We start from the raw sequence: 17,881 nt of genomic DNA, 5'->3' as shown, positions 1-17,881 counted from the left end.
TGATAAATGTTGTCATGATGTTAGGTGTATGAAATTACATAGCGGCATAGTGAAATATATTGTGCACAATGCTATCATGTAGTCTGTAAAATTTAAACCGTACTCTTAGGTTTTTACCTAACCACTATCTTGAAAATTGGGACATTCTGAAAATACCCCACAAATTTTATTAAACAGCTATTGGGCTATGGTACAGAGCAGTGTGTCACTGCAGCCAGTTTCCTTCCAGTCATATTTTGTTGGCTTCTCCGACTCAACAACTAAACTATAACATTTGAATATGAAACCATATACCAAGAAATCCCATTTTATTCTGAGAAACATACAGTGCAAGAAATAAATATGAAAACCAGTAACTACCCTTATAATCCATAATAGACAGATTAGTAATCATCGGTCTCATGTTCTCCATGTCAAAAAGAAAGGTAATCAATTCCTATCTTCTCCCAAAACAAGTCAATTCTCATTGGCTACTGTGTACTATCACCTGACTGGTTGTGAACAACATAATTCACTGTCAACAGTAACACACAATAGAAGAGCTGTGGTACACCCTAACTACACTTTAGCCTGTGGAGAAATTTGTCCTGGGGTAACTGAGGCACATATTTCCATCATTGGGATTCCCCACATTGGCTTCAAACATGTCTGATGGAGCAGGAGAGACATGGGCAATGATATCTGCCTCTGATTTTATGAAGAGTCTTCACAAATCTCCAAAGATCTGAAGCCAGAGTATTATGAAAATACTTCATTGTGTCTAGTATCGCAAAAATACTTCAGTGTCTGGTCATAAATGAGCTGGGATGACGAGCAATAATTCCCATCCCTTTTTGTCAATATTCCATTTGTAATTCCACTTCTACAAGATTCTATATAGTGAATTAAATTTTTTGTTGTCAGCTTCTTCCAACTTTAAGGCTTCTGTTGTCTTCAATAATCCTGTCTCTTCCCACTGTCCAGCTACATTGTTCATTAGAGCAGTGATGGTCAGTATTGTAATGTTCCTCCACTTGATTCCACAAAAGACATTTGACATCTTTGTGTTTGCATCCATTTTTGTGTACAAATGTGTGACAGCCAGCATAAATAATGGTGATCATTCTCAACAATGAATGGTCTGCCATATAAATAGGGTCAGAAATTAAGATTTCCCAGAACTGCAAAGCTCTCTGTCTCTTTCAGAGAGAAATTCTTCTAAGACATGAAGAGTACTCTGGAGGCATCTTCCACTATTTACAATAGAACGGAATCTACCATGTAGCCTGTACGATTAGTGTGTAGTTCTGTCTCTGAATTCTCATCCAAAAGTGTCCAAACTGATGAAGATGTAAGCTCCTTCTTGAGGATACAGATATTCCCATGCTCCATACTGTAAGAAAAATTGCTATTTATTGCATTGGGAATCTGTTATGGCTCCTACTCTTTCTGGATCAGGATGGACCCCATTTTCATTTTGAAATGTTCTTGACTATTTAGCCATGTAACATCATCCAGATGGTGCAGTACTTTGATTTTTCCAATATATAAATGATACATTCGTGATCTGGTAGCACAGATCTCAGAATCTGCAAGACATCTGAACTCACTGTGCAAAATCATCAGACTCACAATGTAGGTAGAAGATGACAACCAACTTACTTTCGTGGATATGGTAGTCAAGTGAAAACCAGATGATGCACAAGGACACAGCAATTACTGTAAACCAGTACATGCGAATTTTTACTTAAATGCTTCAAGCTGTCTTGCCCTTTTACAGTGAGAAGGCATCCTCTACACAATAGTGCACAAGGCTCGTGAAACCTCTGACCAAGAGAGCACATACAGGCAGCTTTCTGAAAGTGCGCTTACATCCACCACTGCCAGACCAACTGTGCTATGAAACCAAAAAAGTTTAGGCTACATCTTGCACAGCAAGAAGATAAACCTATTGTGACAGCATTTATCCTCTCATCAGGAACACACCCCCGAAAATTGGAATAATTCTCCAGAAACGTAACATCAATTTTTTTCACCCAACACAAAGGCCTTGTTGGAGGCTACTAAGGTTGTCTCCTGGCCTGGGACAAGATGGGCCAGCAACCCGCACAGCAGGCTGCGCGAGCCAGAGCCTAAGTCCGGCTCAAGGTCACGCTACGCCTAGCATGTAACCATATGCTAACAGCGTATATAAATAAATTAAAAAAAAAATGGGAGAGATAAGGAAAGGAGATAAGGATTTTTTACTGTCTATAATAGAACATATAGTTGCCAGTACTCTTTATTTTACAATTATTGTTCCCTACTTTAGCCCATATAAAAAGACACTCGCCTGCATTCAGCTTCTTCTTCCTTCTTGTGGACAAAGTAAATGGCTTGTCTGGCACCAAAGTACCATAGGGAACTTTAGCGAGTAGACCTGTACTCTCAGCAATACTCCATGTCTTCCAAGCCAAGATGTTTGCATCAGGGAATGCTTCAAGGCCACATTAATCTGCATGGTTCCCCCACACAACAGCCGAGGTCAGCCATGTACTGCCTCCAAACACAGCAGAAACATCACACGTGAATTGCACTCGTAGTCCACGAAAAACATTTGGACCACCCATAAGCTATTGCTTATTAAATTGTCCAGCCAAGTCAATTTCTGTTGCTCTCAATGACTTATACTCAGGATCACTGCGCCACCAGCGCCGACGATATCCGTGTCGCAAAGGCATTGCAGAGGCACGTTAACACACAGTGAACGTACCAGGCCAACACCCAGTGAACACCCAGAGCTAAGCTTCCGCACTCCGTGTCATTCGCAGAGCGAATAACGCTCCGTGCTACGGCACAGCTGACGCCCGGCAGACGAGAAGCGTGACACTTATCGCTCCCCTTCCACTGAGCCACAGGCGCTCCTGAGCCATTATCTGCGACGTCACGCGCAGACGGAGGAATTATAGCCCGGCCGGGCCCCAGTAACACTAGAGGGCCCGGCCTGGGGCAAGACGATGTCGCAGTCTCTGTTATGTGTGTTTCGCTGTCTACAAGAAGTGGTCACCAAAAATTCCTTTGAACTAATAGAGGCCATCAGTTGTTTTAAAAGCTGTCTCTTGTAAATAGCCAGTATGTATATCTATTTTGGAGGAAAGCTTTGAGCCATCAGTAATTGTCCCAGAAATACCATGAACCATCTTCCTTCTCCACAAGGATCACAGAGTAGAACCAAGGGTGCTCTGAGAGTTGAATATTGTTTCACATCGTCACATTTAATTGTGAATCATGTATCATATATGAATGCTGCTTCATGAGGAGGAGATCCCCTTTGTTGTTAAAGTGTTTAAACACTGGGTTGTCTGGTCTTGGTTTGCTCCACTCTCAACGTGAATGGGACTGAAAAGTGATGGAAAACAACCAGCAGTTGCTGATATACTTCAGTGAAGCTGGATATGCGTATGACTGTTGTTTTTGTATCAATTAGTTCACATTGCAGATCATAGGCAGAATGTGCTGTTTGTGTTCAGGCTCTTGTGCGTGAAGGCAATTGCTTTTGCAAAGCTTTATTGGAACCATAGCAATGTCAATGTCTGAGATACCTGTTGCCATCAAATATGTCACATAGGATCTGGAAGCAAGTTCTAATTACAAGAACAGTGTTGTCAACAAGTAATAATATTTGACACTGAAAGCACAGTTGTTGAATTGTTTGCCTCAGCAGGGTGTGCTCCTATTTGTACATAAATAAAATGTTGCAGCAAATTCCAATATTCCATAAATAAGTCAGTCTCAGAATAAACATAAATGTTAAATGATAAATAAATGAAGCAGGTGGGATTGAACCAGTGACCAGCATATTACCAAGCAGCAGCTATAACGACTACACCATGGCGGATGCTGTACAGCGTGTGCCAATACTATTTGCTTTTAACCACATGCATGTGACACCACCTTTAAGAAGAACATATTACACCTTTTTGTCAAATAACACTTACAGAAAAGAGTGGTTTGATACAGTCATTAAACATTGGACTCACATTTTGGAACAGACAGCATAAAATATGTGTATTTGCACTATTTCCGTTACTTTTGAATTACCAAGTGCATTAAGAAAAACAAAAGGTACAATGAAATAAAAAACATTTAGATCTGATGGAGTGTGCAAGATGGATTATATTGTGTATCAGGGGATAGATCATCACTCACCAAGTAGAAGAGTTACTGAGTAGCGCAAAGGCACAAAGAAGTGGTGAAAATTGATGCTCTTTTTGAGGAGGGGGGGGGGGGGGGAGAATGGGGTGAGCTGTTTTTTTTTTTTTTTTTTTTTTTCCTAGCAAAGCTGCTGTCTGATGGGCCAGTTATCAAATTCACACCACTTCTGGATGCCTAGCTTTAAAGATGGACTTCATTTGAAAGAGGAGTTATTTTCCATGTTTTCTGTGTGCCTGTCTGATGCTCAGCACCTCGTATACTAATTTTAATACATATTGTTTTTGCAAGTCATGAACAGCCAAAGAATACATTATCCTTTCATCAGTAAAATGCCTGTAATGTGTTCCATTGTTGACTGGATTTCAGTGGAAATTTATTCTAATTTAATTAGTATAGCAGTTATATGTTACAGATTGTACCAGACACTGTTTTTCATCATAGGTGGCGAAGCATGTCTTGCAAAGAGTGAAGCCTGCCCCAGAAACACTGCCATGTGTTGATGTAAGTGAAACATGTTGTATCATTTACAGAATTAAAACTGATTATAAAACTGTGTTCTCATAGCTTGAAATACTTCTGTTGGGAGAAAGAAACAAGTGGCTTTAGTGTTGTCAAAGAACTTTATGTATTGTGCCTCATTTGAACAAAGCATGTTGTCAGTTCTTTTTTAAATTATTTAGTTAATTTTAGTTATTCAGTTATGCAACACCCGAGGAAGTTATTGCATTCAGGCATACAGAGTAGTGTCAGAGTGACAGATTACATTTTGTTTCTGTGTGTCTAGAAGAGAAAAGTTATTTTGTGTGAAAGATGTAGTTATCTCAGATAAGTTAAAAAAAAGCATTTCTGACAAGAAGTATGGTTTTTTCTCTTGATGTGAATTTTCCGTATAACATTAGTTTCAGGCCCCAGGCCCTACAGCAGCACAACTAAGGCACTGCCAAACCCCAACTGCAAGGTGCCGACAGAGTCATCTGCACCGGCTGTCTCCTAGTCTCCCAGCACTGGTCTGTGATTACAACCCATGTGTTGTTTAACTTTTTCTAAGAATTGTTAAAATGGATAAATAAAGTAACATAACCCACCAATATTTTTCATTGTGTGCATCAGTTGAGTATGGTTCCAGTATCTGATTATATTGCAAATAAATTAGCCGTTCATGTGTTTTATTCCCTGGTTTATGGAGTTATCAATACTTATTGTCATACACGAGGTATGTCCACAAAGTAAGTTCCGTTTGGTTATATAAAACAAACGTGTACAGATACAGAAAAAATATTTATTGTACAAAAATCTACAACTGTTAAACTACTTTCCTACATAGCTTCTGAAATTTTGTAGGCACTTGTCATAGCGTGGCTCAAGTTTTTGTATGCCTTCTTCATAGAAGGTTGCCGACTGTGTATACAACCATTCAGTAACATGTTCTTTCAGCTCGTCATCATCGTTGAAGTGTTGACCACCAAGGACAGATTTTAGGTGTAAGAAGAGATGAAAGTTGCTAGGAGCGAGGTCCAGGCTGTATGGAGGATGATCAAATGCTTCCCAGTGAAATTCCCGTAAGAGTTGTTTGGTCACATTTGCCGTGTGAGGTTGGGCATTATCGTGGAGGGGGGGGGGGAAACACCTTTTGATAGTAATCCTCGGTGCTTGTTCTGTATTGCGCAGCGCAATTTCTTAATGGTCGGATAGTAACCATGTGCATTGATTGTTTGGCCTTGTGGTAAGAAATCAATCAGCAAAATGCCTTTTCTGTCCCAAAAAACGTTGCACATGACTTTTTGAAGTGTCGAGATTTGCTTAGGCTTAACCTACGTTGGGGATGAAATGTGCCTCCATTCCATTGATTGCCATTTTGTTTCGGGGGGTATTGTATGATACCCAGCTTTCATCCCCCGTGACTATCAAAGAAAGAAAACCATCGCCTTCTTCATTGTAGTGTATCAAAAACTGAAGTGTACTGACCGTTCGTTGTTTATTGTGTTGTTCAGTAATAATTTTGGGTATCCAACATGAGCACAGACGGGCGTCCACTTCGTTCTTCATCATGCACATGATCATGTCATTCATTGAACAGTCTGACCCATCTTCTAACCATTGAATCACTCATAGCATTTTGTTCGTAAACCTCACAGATTTTCCTATGAATTTCCTTTGGTTTAACTTTCTTTGCATTTAGAAAATGAATCACAGATCTGATTTCACACACGGCGGCATTTTCAATTACGGCTGACATTATAAAGAATCACTACAAAGCACATGTTGGCAGCAGCGATCTGAAAATGGCATACATGTCTTCTCCTTGAGTCAGAGTAACTGCCACACATGCTCAGAACTGCAGTCGTAGTGCTGCCGGGGATAGAAATAGAAACAGAACTTACTTTGTGGACGACCCTCGTATATGTGGTTTTAGCGTAATTTTGGCTGCAAAAATAAAATTAAAATGAAAATAAACCCACCATCAGAGTCAAACCTGGCGTACCAAATGCTGCCGTAATTCCTCCCCAGAGCTGCTATGGCATCGTACAAAGTTTAACTCATGGCCATGGCTGGAATATCCACGCTCCCATTGATGTGCAGTATGTAAGATAAATTTTGCAAAATCTTGCACAGATGTTTGTTAGCAGACCCTTGTCACTACTTGGCACTGCTACACTTTTGAAACAGTATTAATAAAGAAAAATCTCTAATGTGTAAACGAGGCTAGCACGTTTGGACCACAACATTCAGTTTGTGTTGTAAGTATCCTCTCCAATTAAGTTGAGTCACACTAACAAAAACCAACCCATCTAGCCAATGGGCTTGTGGAAATTCCCCAAGACACTGACTCTTGCATCACATTTCCATGGCACAGCTGCCTATTGGGCCAAAAAAAACTGTTCTCATAGCTCTCATAGCATTTTGTTTCCTATATATAACCCGCTGAAAACCCTGTTTCTGTGTAATTGTGTCTATATTTAACTCATAGCAAGTTTTAAAGTGTGTATCTCCTACAAAAATAATCTAAAAATTGTGAAATTTAGTTATATTCTTGCTCACAGTAGTACCTGCCCATAAAATCCTATTAGATAACAGCTCTTCCAAACACTTATCACTTGAGGCTGAGAAATAATATTTTACGCACTTTTAAGTAACAAATGAAATTATTCTTAAATAGCAGAAGAAAGATTGATAGAAAAAAATTAATGTTACATGAAGGAGCAATGAGTAGTTGTGTGGTTTTCACAGAGATCACTTACACACACCTCAGCAGTTACTATTGGTTGAAAATCAGTGTTTGGTATATATTTCTATATTACACAGCGCCTAGGTTCAAATCATGTGACTTTATTAAGTAAATTACGGTGGTATAGAAAGAAGATAAGACATTTTGTAAAGTAGACCTTGTGTTAAGTCTGGTCTACAACACAAAAGATACCAAAGGCAAATGAAAGCAGTGTAGTTATAAGCTATTATATGTTTGCTTCTAGAATGAACCCATTTGTGAAAATGAGCAGCTGTTGAAATGATAAATCTGAAGCATTAATAAATCTCAGTTTGATAGAAAAAGCAAAAGAAGTCAGTAATGTCTATAATACTGCTAAATTAAGAAACCATGCAGTTATATGCTGAGGTACATTTTCAGATACAAAGACTAAAAATTAGAGTTAAACCGGGTAAAGGCAGATATTGCATAGTCTGCTTTAAATTACTTGGCACCTGACATTTAAGATCTAAAGTTGCAGCATTGTTACATCAAGTACTGTCTGCAGGCAGTCACCACAGTGCATCACTCTCTCCAGGGATAGAAATTCACTTTGAAGTCCGTCCCTGACAAAAACCCAGTAAAAAAATCTCAAATTCACATATGATGTAGTATCTCTATAGTGTCCCTCAGCATGTCAAAAAACTGTTTGTAATTTAAATTTTAATTAGGGCAAGAATTCCATTAATTTTTTCAAACATATTAAGTTTTCCTGGTTCTAAACAGCTTAAGACTTACCATGTCATAACTCAAGAACTATTGCTCTCATAGCAGTACTTTTTTATTTTTTTATTTTATTTTGTTTATTTTTTATTTTATTTTGTTTATTTATTTTTTATTTTATTTTGTTTATTTACTTTTTTATTTCTAAAATACCTTGATCTGCAATGAATCCTTTAAAATTTTCATATTACATTTAGTTTCCTATATATAACCCTCTGAAAACCGTGTTTTACACACGTTGAAATAATATCTGAGTGTCTGCACAAAAAGAAATATATTTAAAAGGCAGTCTAACTTATGACAAGGAGATGATGGGAGCTGGCTGAACAATATTCCTTAGTCTCACAACATGAATGAGAAATGACTGAAATAAATTTGCAAATGCAACATTTAATGGAGGGTTCATTTTCCTCTTTTCCTGAAAAAAGAGTCAAGTTTTATGACCCTCTTCTTGAAGCATCTCTTCTTCCCAGGTGTCACCAATTTAGATGACGTAGGTGATTCTTCTTTCACGAAGTTCTCATTGCAAATTGGTGTCAAAATGATCGTTCACTGATTTCTAGAGTCACTACTTCACCACTTTATCCAAAGGAACAAGAGGCACTCCTACATCCCTCTCTGTCTCAAAATATTCCATCGAGGAACGCGTGAATTCTTGCGACTGACTGCGGATAATCTTGCCACATCTGACACTTTTTGTAAGTTTCCTAGGAGTGTGCAGCTGTTTTCTACCCCTCTTTTGACTATTTTCATCACACGTTGTAAGGTGTGCAAAGCTAAAAGTCTCCCAAATCTAGTACTCCACTGTCTCACTGAGGACAGGCTGGTGTGATGCCTTAGACAGTGCAACAGAAGTGGGAACACAGTGAGAACTGACAGTGCTAGGTTCCCATTCATAAATGTGCAGTAGTTGTGTGTCACAAAACTAAATAAGCAACAAAACAAATTTGTATTGTTGCTTTTATTTCTGAAGTGCTTGTGATTCTAAATTCAAAGACATTATTAAGGGAAATGTGTAAATACCTGGAAACAAACAACCTCAAAAGGATTTAAAACTATCAAAATAAATTACTGTACCAAAACTCAAAATAATGTAAGCAATAGATCACTAGAGCATAAAATTCTAAAATCATCACATGTAACACACAGTCATTGAAAAAGCATATTAAATAATTGTATTAAATTGTGTAAAAATGCCATGCCAAATTTAATCAAAGTTACAACCACACCCAGGTATTCATCCAAATGTGGACACCGTTGCTGTAAACTCATTATGAGAAAAAAAAATAATTAGTGAATATCGTTTAACAAGCACTGCCAAATATCCTGTGTAACTTTCAGCAAACTGAATAGTGAGCAGGTGACTCCCCACACTGTCTCCCAGCTGCGTCATGAGGAGCACCTACAGGCTGTTTCACAAGATTATACTGGCCTTTTAACTCAGTGCCAATGTAGTGTACAGACACTTCCAGGCAGTGTGTGTGTGTTTTTTTCCCCCTTATAAATGGGTTGACAATGTATGGAGTACAGAATGTGATTGCCTTCTTTCAAATCACAAAATTATAGAGAGGATTCATTTAGAGAGAACTGATATACCTCAAGTAACTGTATCGCCAGTCAATTATATATTCATTCACTCTATCAGAATCTCTTGTTTGCTTTCAGGTTTCTTTCAGCAAAACCTCATTTTATCCAGTATCTTGTGCAAAACATCTTTCTACCAATGAAAGTGAATTTTTTGTATTACAGCAACAAGCAGTTTCTATAATGTTGGCATTATTTCTTAATTAAAATAAATGTCCTCCATCATTTGTTCAATTAACAATTAATCAAACCTGTCTATAACAATGAGTTTTTGGGCACAGTTCTTAGCTTTATTCCTTGGCATTCCAACAAACCATGTAGTTTATTTTGACATTCCTTTCTGAGCATCCTATTGTAGCAAAGTTGACTTTTGTATAGATAGTGCAGCTTTTTGATAGGAACTTGCAGTGTTACCTAAAACTTCCTCTTGTGCTATGTTTTTAATGTGACCAATAATAACGTCAGAAATGACCAAACTCTCTACTCTGTAAATAATCTCTCTTTGTGTTAAGCACACTTATCTTATGATGTAGTAAGCTCATGTACGTCGCTAAATGTATGAATAGAAAGATATTAGTAACTAATATAACTAACTCAAGAAACATGCATATTCACGCTGCCCTGCTAGACAAGAAACAGGAAACTGATTCAAAGTTTATCCCACAAGTGGCCCATGTCACACAGCCAGTGAACCAGCTGTGAAAAAAGGGTGTGCAGTACCAGTGAACAATTAGCCTGTGTGTGCGCTTTCGTGCAGTTTAAGCATATGCTGCATTCAGATGACATTGTAATTCTGTCAGAGACAGCAAAGGACTTGGAAGAGCAGTGGAATGGAATGGACAGTGTCTTGAAAGGGGGATATAAGATGAACATCAACAAAAGCAAAACGAGGATAATGGAATGTAGTCGAATTAAGTCGGGCGATGCTGAGGGAATTAGATTAGGAAATGAGACACTTAAAGTAGTAAAGGAGTTTTGCTATTTGGGGAGCAAAATAACTGATGATGGTCGAAGTAGAGAAGATATCAAATGTAGACTGGCAATGGCAAGGAAAGGGTTTCTGAAGAACAGAAATTTGTGAACATCGAGTATAGATTTAAGTGTCAGGAAGTTGTTTCTGAAAGTATTTGTATGGAGTATAGCCATGTATGGAAGTGAAACATGGATGATAACTAGTTCGGACAAGAAGAGAATAGAAGCTTTCGAAATGTGGTGCTACAGAAGAATGCTGAAAATTAGATGGGTAGATCACATAACTAATGGTAGTATTGGAGGGCAGCGTGGAGGTTAAAAATCGTAGAGGGAGACCAAGAGATGAATACACCAAACAGATTCAGAAGGATATAGGTTGCAGTAGGTACTGGGAGATGAAGAAGCTTGCACAGGATAGAGTAGCATGGAGAGCTGCATCAAACCAGTCTCAGGACTGAAGACTACAACAACAACAACCCACTGGTTCTAGCCACAAAATCGCCTCCATATGACGTTGGTGCTGTGCTGGCACATAGAAATGATGATAGTAGCCAACAACCCAATGCTTGTGCTTTAAAAATGCTGATGCTCAGCCAGAAGAACTACTCTCAAATGAGGAAAGATACATTAGCAATTGTGTTAACATTTAAGAAGTTCCATGTATTCCTATTTGGGACAAAGTTCACATTAATCAGGGACAATAAACTGCTTTATTTATTAAGGCATTATTAAGGTCAGACTCCAGTCTTATAGAGTGAACAGCACAATGCCTCCAATGTTGGGCATTTCCCTAAGCTCTTACACTCATACAATTAAGTATGCTTGAACACACCAATGGAAATGCTCTATTTTGCCTTCCTGGAGGCAAAGACCTGGCCTTTGACCAGCAGGAAGTCTTATGTTTCCACATACATGTTGAAAAGAGACAGACCTTGAAAGAATTTCCCATAGAAGCAGCTTGAATCATTGCAGACATACACCAGAACTTGATCCTGTGATAAGTCATGTGCTACATGCTCCACAGGTGGCCCATATGCATTTTCAAGAACAAAAATCCAAACCTTGCCTCACATCTACCCCTCTCTAGCAGTCATTAATGATGTCCTACTAACAGACACAGTGGAAGGTATGCACAGTGTTGTCATCCTGGCCACATTAAGACCACGTGTTCCACGATTACTTTTGTTGTGGGCACTTGGGAATGTCATGGGTGAAAGCTCTTGTGAGATAACATGCTTACTGGCACCAAAATCTTTTGTCTCCTGGTCCACAGCCCCGCCAACCTTGGGAAGGCATCTGTCTGAACTTTATAGGCACATTTCTTGGCTGTATATGGCTGCCATTTGGGGATTCTTACTCCAAAGTGGTAAGTGTGATATCCATCATAACCGAAGCCACAATAATCACACTACTCCAGATTCTAGTGATTGGAGGGCTTCCCCGAACTATAGTGTCTGACAATGAGCCCCAGTTCATGGCAATTGCTTTCGAACAATTCAGCACTTCAAACAGAATAAAGCAAGTTGTTAGCCTTCCATTCTATTCATCTTCCAATGTCAAAGCGGGGTTCAAGCCTCATACTTTTAAGCTGCAAATGTTGAAAGCAATGGGACAACCACTAACAACAACAGCAGTAACAACAGAGTTCACAGTTTTCCCAAGCACATATAGGACCGCATCTATCTAGGACCTTAGCGCAGCAGAGCTCCTCCATCTCCTCATCCGGCAACTCCAGGAACCCCAGGCTCAGAACTCAGGGTGATACTCATCAACAACAGCAATTTTGGGCACGTTCCTAATTAACAAAAGACACATGGACACCAGAAGTAGTGGTTGACACCCATGGGTGATATATCACCTCAGTTGACACATCAAAGTGGTTGGAGCACCGCCATACTAACCAGTTCTATCCATTCATTCTGACACCACCACCAGTGTTACACGAAGAACCAGAATGTCCCATTCCCCCCCCCCCCCCTTTCCCTGCAACCTCCAATTACCAGTCCCACAATTGCACAGACCTGTACAACCTGTGCCCAAGACAACCAGCAGGAATTTCAATAGCCACAGATAAGGAGATTGGGATGTCCATGCAGCCTCTGCAGTCTTGGCCAACAATGCCCATGTACCACTACCCAGCACATCATCAAACATTCGCAGTTCCACCGTCCAGCCAGCAAGCTTAAGTACCGAGACACTAAATACACTCCCAGCACGCCTACCAAAACGCCATCCAGGCCACTTATGACCAAAGATGCTCTTTTCAGATCATCCCAACCTGTTGATTTTGAAAGCCCTTCCGAAAATGCGGAGCTGGACTTGGCTGCTAGATGGAGCAGCAATAGCCATCAAGTGCTAGGTGTCACCTGTGATGGCATCATGGGCCAGAACACCAGCCACCCAGCACTCACATGGGTGGTATAAGTATGACTGCTATATGACACAGAGGGAAACTGTGTATTCACTTCGCTCTCATCTTATTGTGGTAGTACACTGCTGGTTATTGATCTAGGCTTCTTTACATTTCTGGTTTTCTCTCTTTGAGTTGCTTGTTGGTCTTTGTTTATCAATTTATCAGCCATCCTGTCTACACTTGCCTCTTTCCTTGTTGTTTTGTGTTGTCAGTTCACTTTTGATGATCCACTGCTTAGCAGCCCAGATTGAGCAATCTGCTCTCATCAGATTCTCATGATGCTTTGGGTATACTGTCATATTATCTACAGTAGTCACACTCAGAAAGTAGAAGTGCATTGTTATTATGCACAGAATATGTGCATTCCACTTTCTAGATTTAGACCTGAGTTTTTTATAGCTACTTATACTGAGATCAAAGTTGTATGGTGCCATACTCTCTCTCTCTCTTTTTCCAAGCATTAATCCCGATTTGCGGGGTCTGCTGGTTTATCGGATGTGGCATGTTAATTTAGTAGGTGGCCAGATGCCCTTCCTGTCGCCATATGATGCCATACTGTTGGTGTAAATAAAATACTGGATGAGCATTAAACTGTAATAGTGCAACTATTTTGAAGAAGTTATGGGAAACAAAAAACAGAAAAAGGTATTACAAATAATTGTAGAAGTAAAGGAGGCAACTTGCTCAAAGTGGAAGCACTAAGTTGTCGACAGACACACAAAAAGGAATGAAGACTTTGCTAGCTTTAGAATGGGACCTTTAATGAGCTAGAGAACATTTACATATTTGTGCGTAAATGTCTTCCCCCCACCCTTTCTTCGCACCTTTGCAGTTACATTGTGCTGGTGGCTGCAATTTAGCAGGTAGACTGGTGACAGGGTTGTGTCGGGTGGTGTGGGTATAGCAAGAGAAGAGGTGGGAGTTCAGAAAGGCATTGGTTCAGAAAACTATCCTTATACTTAGCCAACTTAGTCCCATAATCTGTTTCTTAAATGCTGCCTGAGCCAAAGAAAATCCCCTCCCCTGATGACCTAAGCATAAAAATCTTCTCTGGCTCTCGTTCCTTCTTTCACAACAACCTGGAAATTTTCAGATTCTGCCAGTCCCTATTCCTTACAAACCTGGTAGTACAGAAACAAATCTTCATGGTATAGGAATCCCTGAACCACGTCTGCTCCCTCCATGAGATGCTGTTACTGTGCAATCCCAACTTCATAACCATATTTCCCAAATCAAAACTCCAGCACCTCCAACACATGGAAGAGCAGTCCAGACACCACCTCCAAAAATCATCCAATTTATTAACATCCTACTCCCACCTCTGAGCATCACTACCCGTCAACAGCTACCTTAACCCCAGCAAATCTATTCATCAACCCCGTATAGCACCTGGGTCCTACACTGCTGACTTTTCCCATCTGGCACATCCTATTGATCTTCCTTCCAACATTCCATGAAACTCGAAACAGTGTTATCAAATTATCTACCAAAAACCTACATCACACAGTAGTTTCAGTACTATCCAAAGGGCTCACGTTTAGTCCTACACCCAAGTTCACCCATGCTGGACTTATCAGAGACCTACTCTTCCTCTTCCCATCCATACAGTGGATACACTTCCTTGCTCTGAACCTTGCACCTCTGAGTTTGTACCACCAGCCAACCAAGATACTCCCCTTCTGCCACCTAGGGACCTCCTGGTTACAATCCTAGAGTACCTTACCTCCAACTTGGCCTCACCATTCTTTCCCAGGAATCTCCAAACAGAAGAAAGAAAAGCCATCTGCAACCTCAAGACAGACCCTGATTAAATCATCCTCCCTGTCTGACTCATACTATATCTGCCATAGTTTTCCCATCCCAAAGTCCAACATAAGTCCTACTCAGATCCATAGGCCCATCCCAGAATTTTGCCCCTGAATTAACCCCCCCCCCCCCCCCTCACACACACACACACACACACACACACACCCCTCAGTGACCCCCCTATGATACTTTGGGAACTCAAATTGGAATCACTGGAGGTAAGGCAACATTCTTTTCGAGGAGCACTATTGAGAAAATTTAGGGAACCAGCATTTGAGACTGACTGCAGAACGATTCTACTGCTCCCAACGTATGTTTCGCACAGGTCCACAAAGATAAGAGAGATTAGGGCTTGTACAGAGGCCTATAGACAGTCATTTTTCCCTCAGTCTATTTGCGAGTCGAACAGGAAAAGAAATGACTAATAGTGGTACAAAGTACCGTGCGCCACACAATACGGTATACATGTAGGTGCAGGTGTGGATTCCTCAACCCAACACATCCTACTCTAGTCCTTCACAGTATTTTATGTAGGCATGACCACCAACCAACTGTCCACCAGAATGAATGGCCACTGCCAAACTGCGGTCAAGAGCAGAGTTGACCACCCAGTGATGAAACCAGCTGCTGCAACATGCTAGAGTTCAATAGGTGCTTTAGAACCCATGCCATGTGGATCCTTTCCCCCAACACCAGATTTTCTGAACTACGTAGATGGGAGTTGTCTTTAGAAAGAACACATCCTTCATTCCTATAATCCTCTTGACCTCAGTCTCTGCTAACTGATTTCATTCTCTACCCAACAGTCTCCCCTGACACTCTACTGTACCACTTCCCAATCCAGTCCTTCACAAGCGTACTGACTCCAGTTCCTGTATGTTGCATTCCTATCCTGTGCGTCTGCTGACTCTCCCTCCTGCATTTCTATCCTGCATACCTGCCGCCACTCTGTATCAGCCAACCTGACCCAACCCTCCCTCCTGCCTCATACCTCCTTTCTCCCTCTACTCACGCAACCCAAGACAATACAAAACAACCCGTCACCCCAGTCTATTTGCGGAATTGCAGTTCTTGCTTTGTGTGTTCAGTGTTCAGCCTGTACGATGTGTGTGTGTGTGTGTGTGTGTGTGTGTGTGTGTGTGTGTGTGTGTGTTTTGGGGGGGGCGGGTTCGCACATGCACGCACTTGTGCATGTATGCGCGCACTCTGTGAAAGATTCATGTGAAAGTTAGCAAAGCTTTCATTCCTTTTTGTGTGCCTGTTGACAACTCAACACTTCCCCTGTTTGATGAGTTGCCTCCTTTACTGCTAAATTATTTACATTCTGCCAGAACTTTTGCTATCATATTTATATCAGAAAATATATCAGTAAGGGAATCCAGCCAAAAGAAAGTGCCAAAAAAAGTCCCTCTGTGATTAGTCCTAATTATCCAATTTGGTAAGAACCCAAAACTCTGGGTTGTGTAAATCAGTCAACGGAGTGAAATTATCTGTTTGGTGAGTTTTTGACGAAACTGGTGGATGTATACGAGGGTCACTCCAAAAGAAATGCCCACAATTTTTCTTTGTAAGTCCATCTTTTATTCTACATGTTTGAAAGTTTTACAGTGTGTAGATACATCCCTTAGGAACAATTTTTTCTTTTCTCCACATAATTTCCATTCCTCTCAACTGCCTTACGCCATCTTGGAACCAGCGCCCGTATACCCGCTGCGAGGACAATCCTCAATATTGTCGTGCCCGCTTTCATCACGTAACCTGCTTGCCCACCGACTAACTGTACTGCGATCGACAGCAGCATCTTCATACACCTTTCTCAACCTCTTGTGAATGTTTCCCACTGTCTCGTTTTCACAGCACTGGAATTCTATGACAGCACGTTGCTTCTGATGAACGTAAAGTGTAGCATCTGTCTTGAAGACATGCTGTGACAGCCCCACTCACGAGAACAGGTTGAACTAAGTTTGAAGAAGGATGCATCTACACGCTGTAAAACGTTCACATATGCAGAATGAAAACTGTATTTTTACAAAAATAGTGTGCATTTTTTTTGGAGTGACCTTCGTATAGATTAAAAAGTTTTATATTTAAACTTTATTTTTTCATTTGGAAGAAGGGAACCGTACAAAACATACTCTGTTTGTAGGTTAAGATATTATCTACAATATTTTGCCTTCAGAGCAGGACAGTGTCCAGAGTGTTTCGTGTACTACTTTGGTAACAAAATTCACCAAATCAGATAAAGCTCTATGGAGTGCATTCAAAACTCTGAACTCATCATGTATAAGATGTTGTCGAGTGGCGCAAACACAATCATGAGTTGTGTTTTGTAAATCAGTGACTCTGTGGATTCCAGCATAATCCTAATGTTATAATTTATTTATTTGCTGCTGTTACTGAGCAGAATATTCTGAGTAAATGAATAGTCATTGTGTTCCATACTGTGCCAATTATTTACTTACAGGGGATCGTAATGGCCTGGGCTTAGATTGACTTTGTGCTCTAATTTAGAGCCTCTGGTGAAGTACAAGGGTCAACTGACCTTATTTTTTCTTTCTACACTCTTATCAGTGAAACAGTGTAGTGGTGTGGTGGTTAAGCATTGGAATTTATTCAAGAGGACAGCAGTTCAAATCTCCATCTGGACATCCTGATTTAGGTTTTGTGTTGTTTCCCTAAGTTTCTTGAAGCAGATGCTGGAATGTTTCCATTGAAATCGCTGATTTAGTTCTCCATCTCCTACCCATTTCAAGTTTTTGATCCATCTCTAATGACCTTGTTATTGATGTGGTGTTGAACCCTAATATGTAATATTTCATACTTTTTCCATGAAGGCTCACGTCATTCTTGTCTCCACTTCAGGTGAAATAAGCCCACTTACTTAAATATGCAGAACAGAAATTGTATAATTCAGAGTAGATGGTTTAGCAAGAGAGTGTATTTCCGTCAGTAATATGTGACTTTTA

The 17,881-nt window shown here is 40.2% G+C and overlaps 1 protein-coding gene across 2 annotated transcripts in view; it reads left to right on the top strand.

The window, feature by feature from the left end:
* The window catches only part of LOC126248583 (mitogen-activated protein kinase kinase kinase 1-like), a 182,594-nt gene that overhangs the window by 27,611 nt on the left and 137,102 nt on the right, over positions 1–17,881 (top strand). For both annotated transcript variants that reach the window (XM_049949690.1, XM_049949691.1), the window contains exons 3-4: positions 4,615–4,674; positions 5,073–5,180. In XM_049949690.1, the coding sequence (XP_049805647.1) occupies positions 4,615–4,674; positions 5,073–5,180 (168 nt within the window). The remainder of the gene's footprint in view (positions 1–4,614; positions 4,675–5,072; positions 5,181–17,881) is intronic.

The sequence above is a fragment of the Schistocerca nitens genome, chromosome 3 (assembly GCF_023898315.1).
Source record: "Schistocerca nitens isolate TAMUIC-IGC-003100 chromosome 3, iqSchNite1.1, whole genome shotgun sequence".
Taxonomy (NCBI): domain Eukaryota; kingdom Metazoa; phylum Arthropoda; class Insecta; order Orthoptera; family Acrididae; genus Schistocerca; species Schistocerca nitens.
This window is presented reverse-complemented; position numbering and strand designations above follow the sequence as displayed.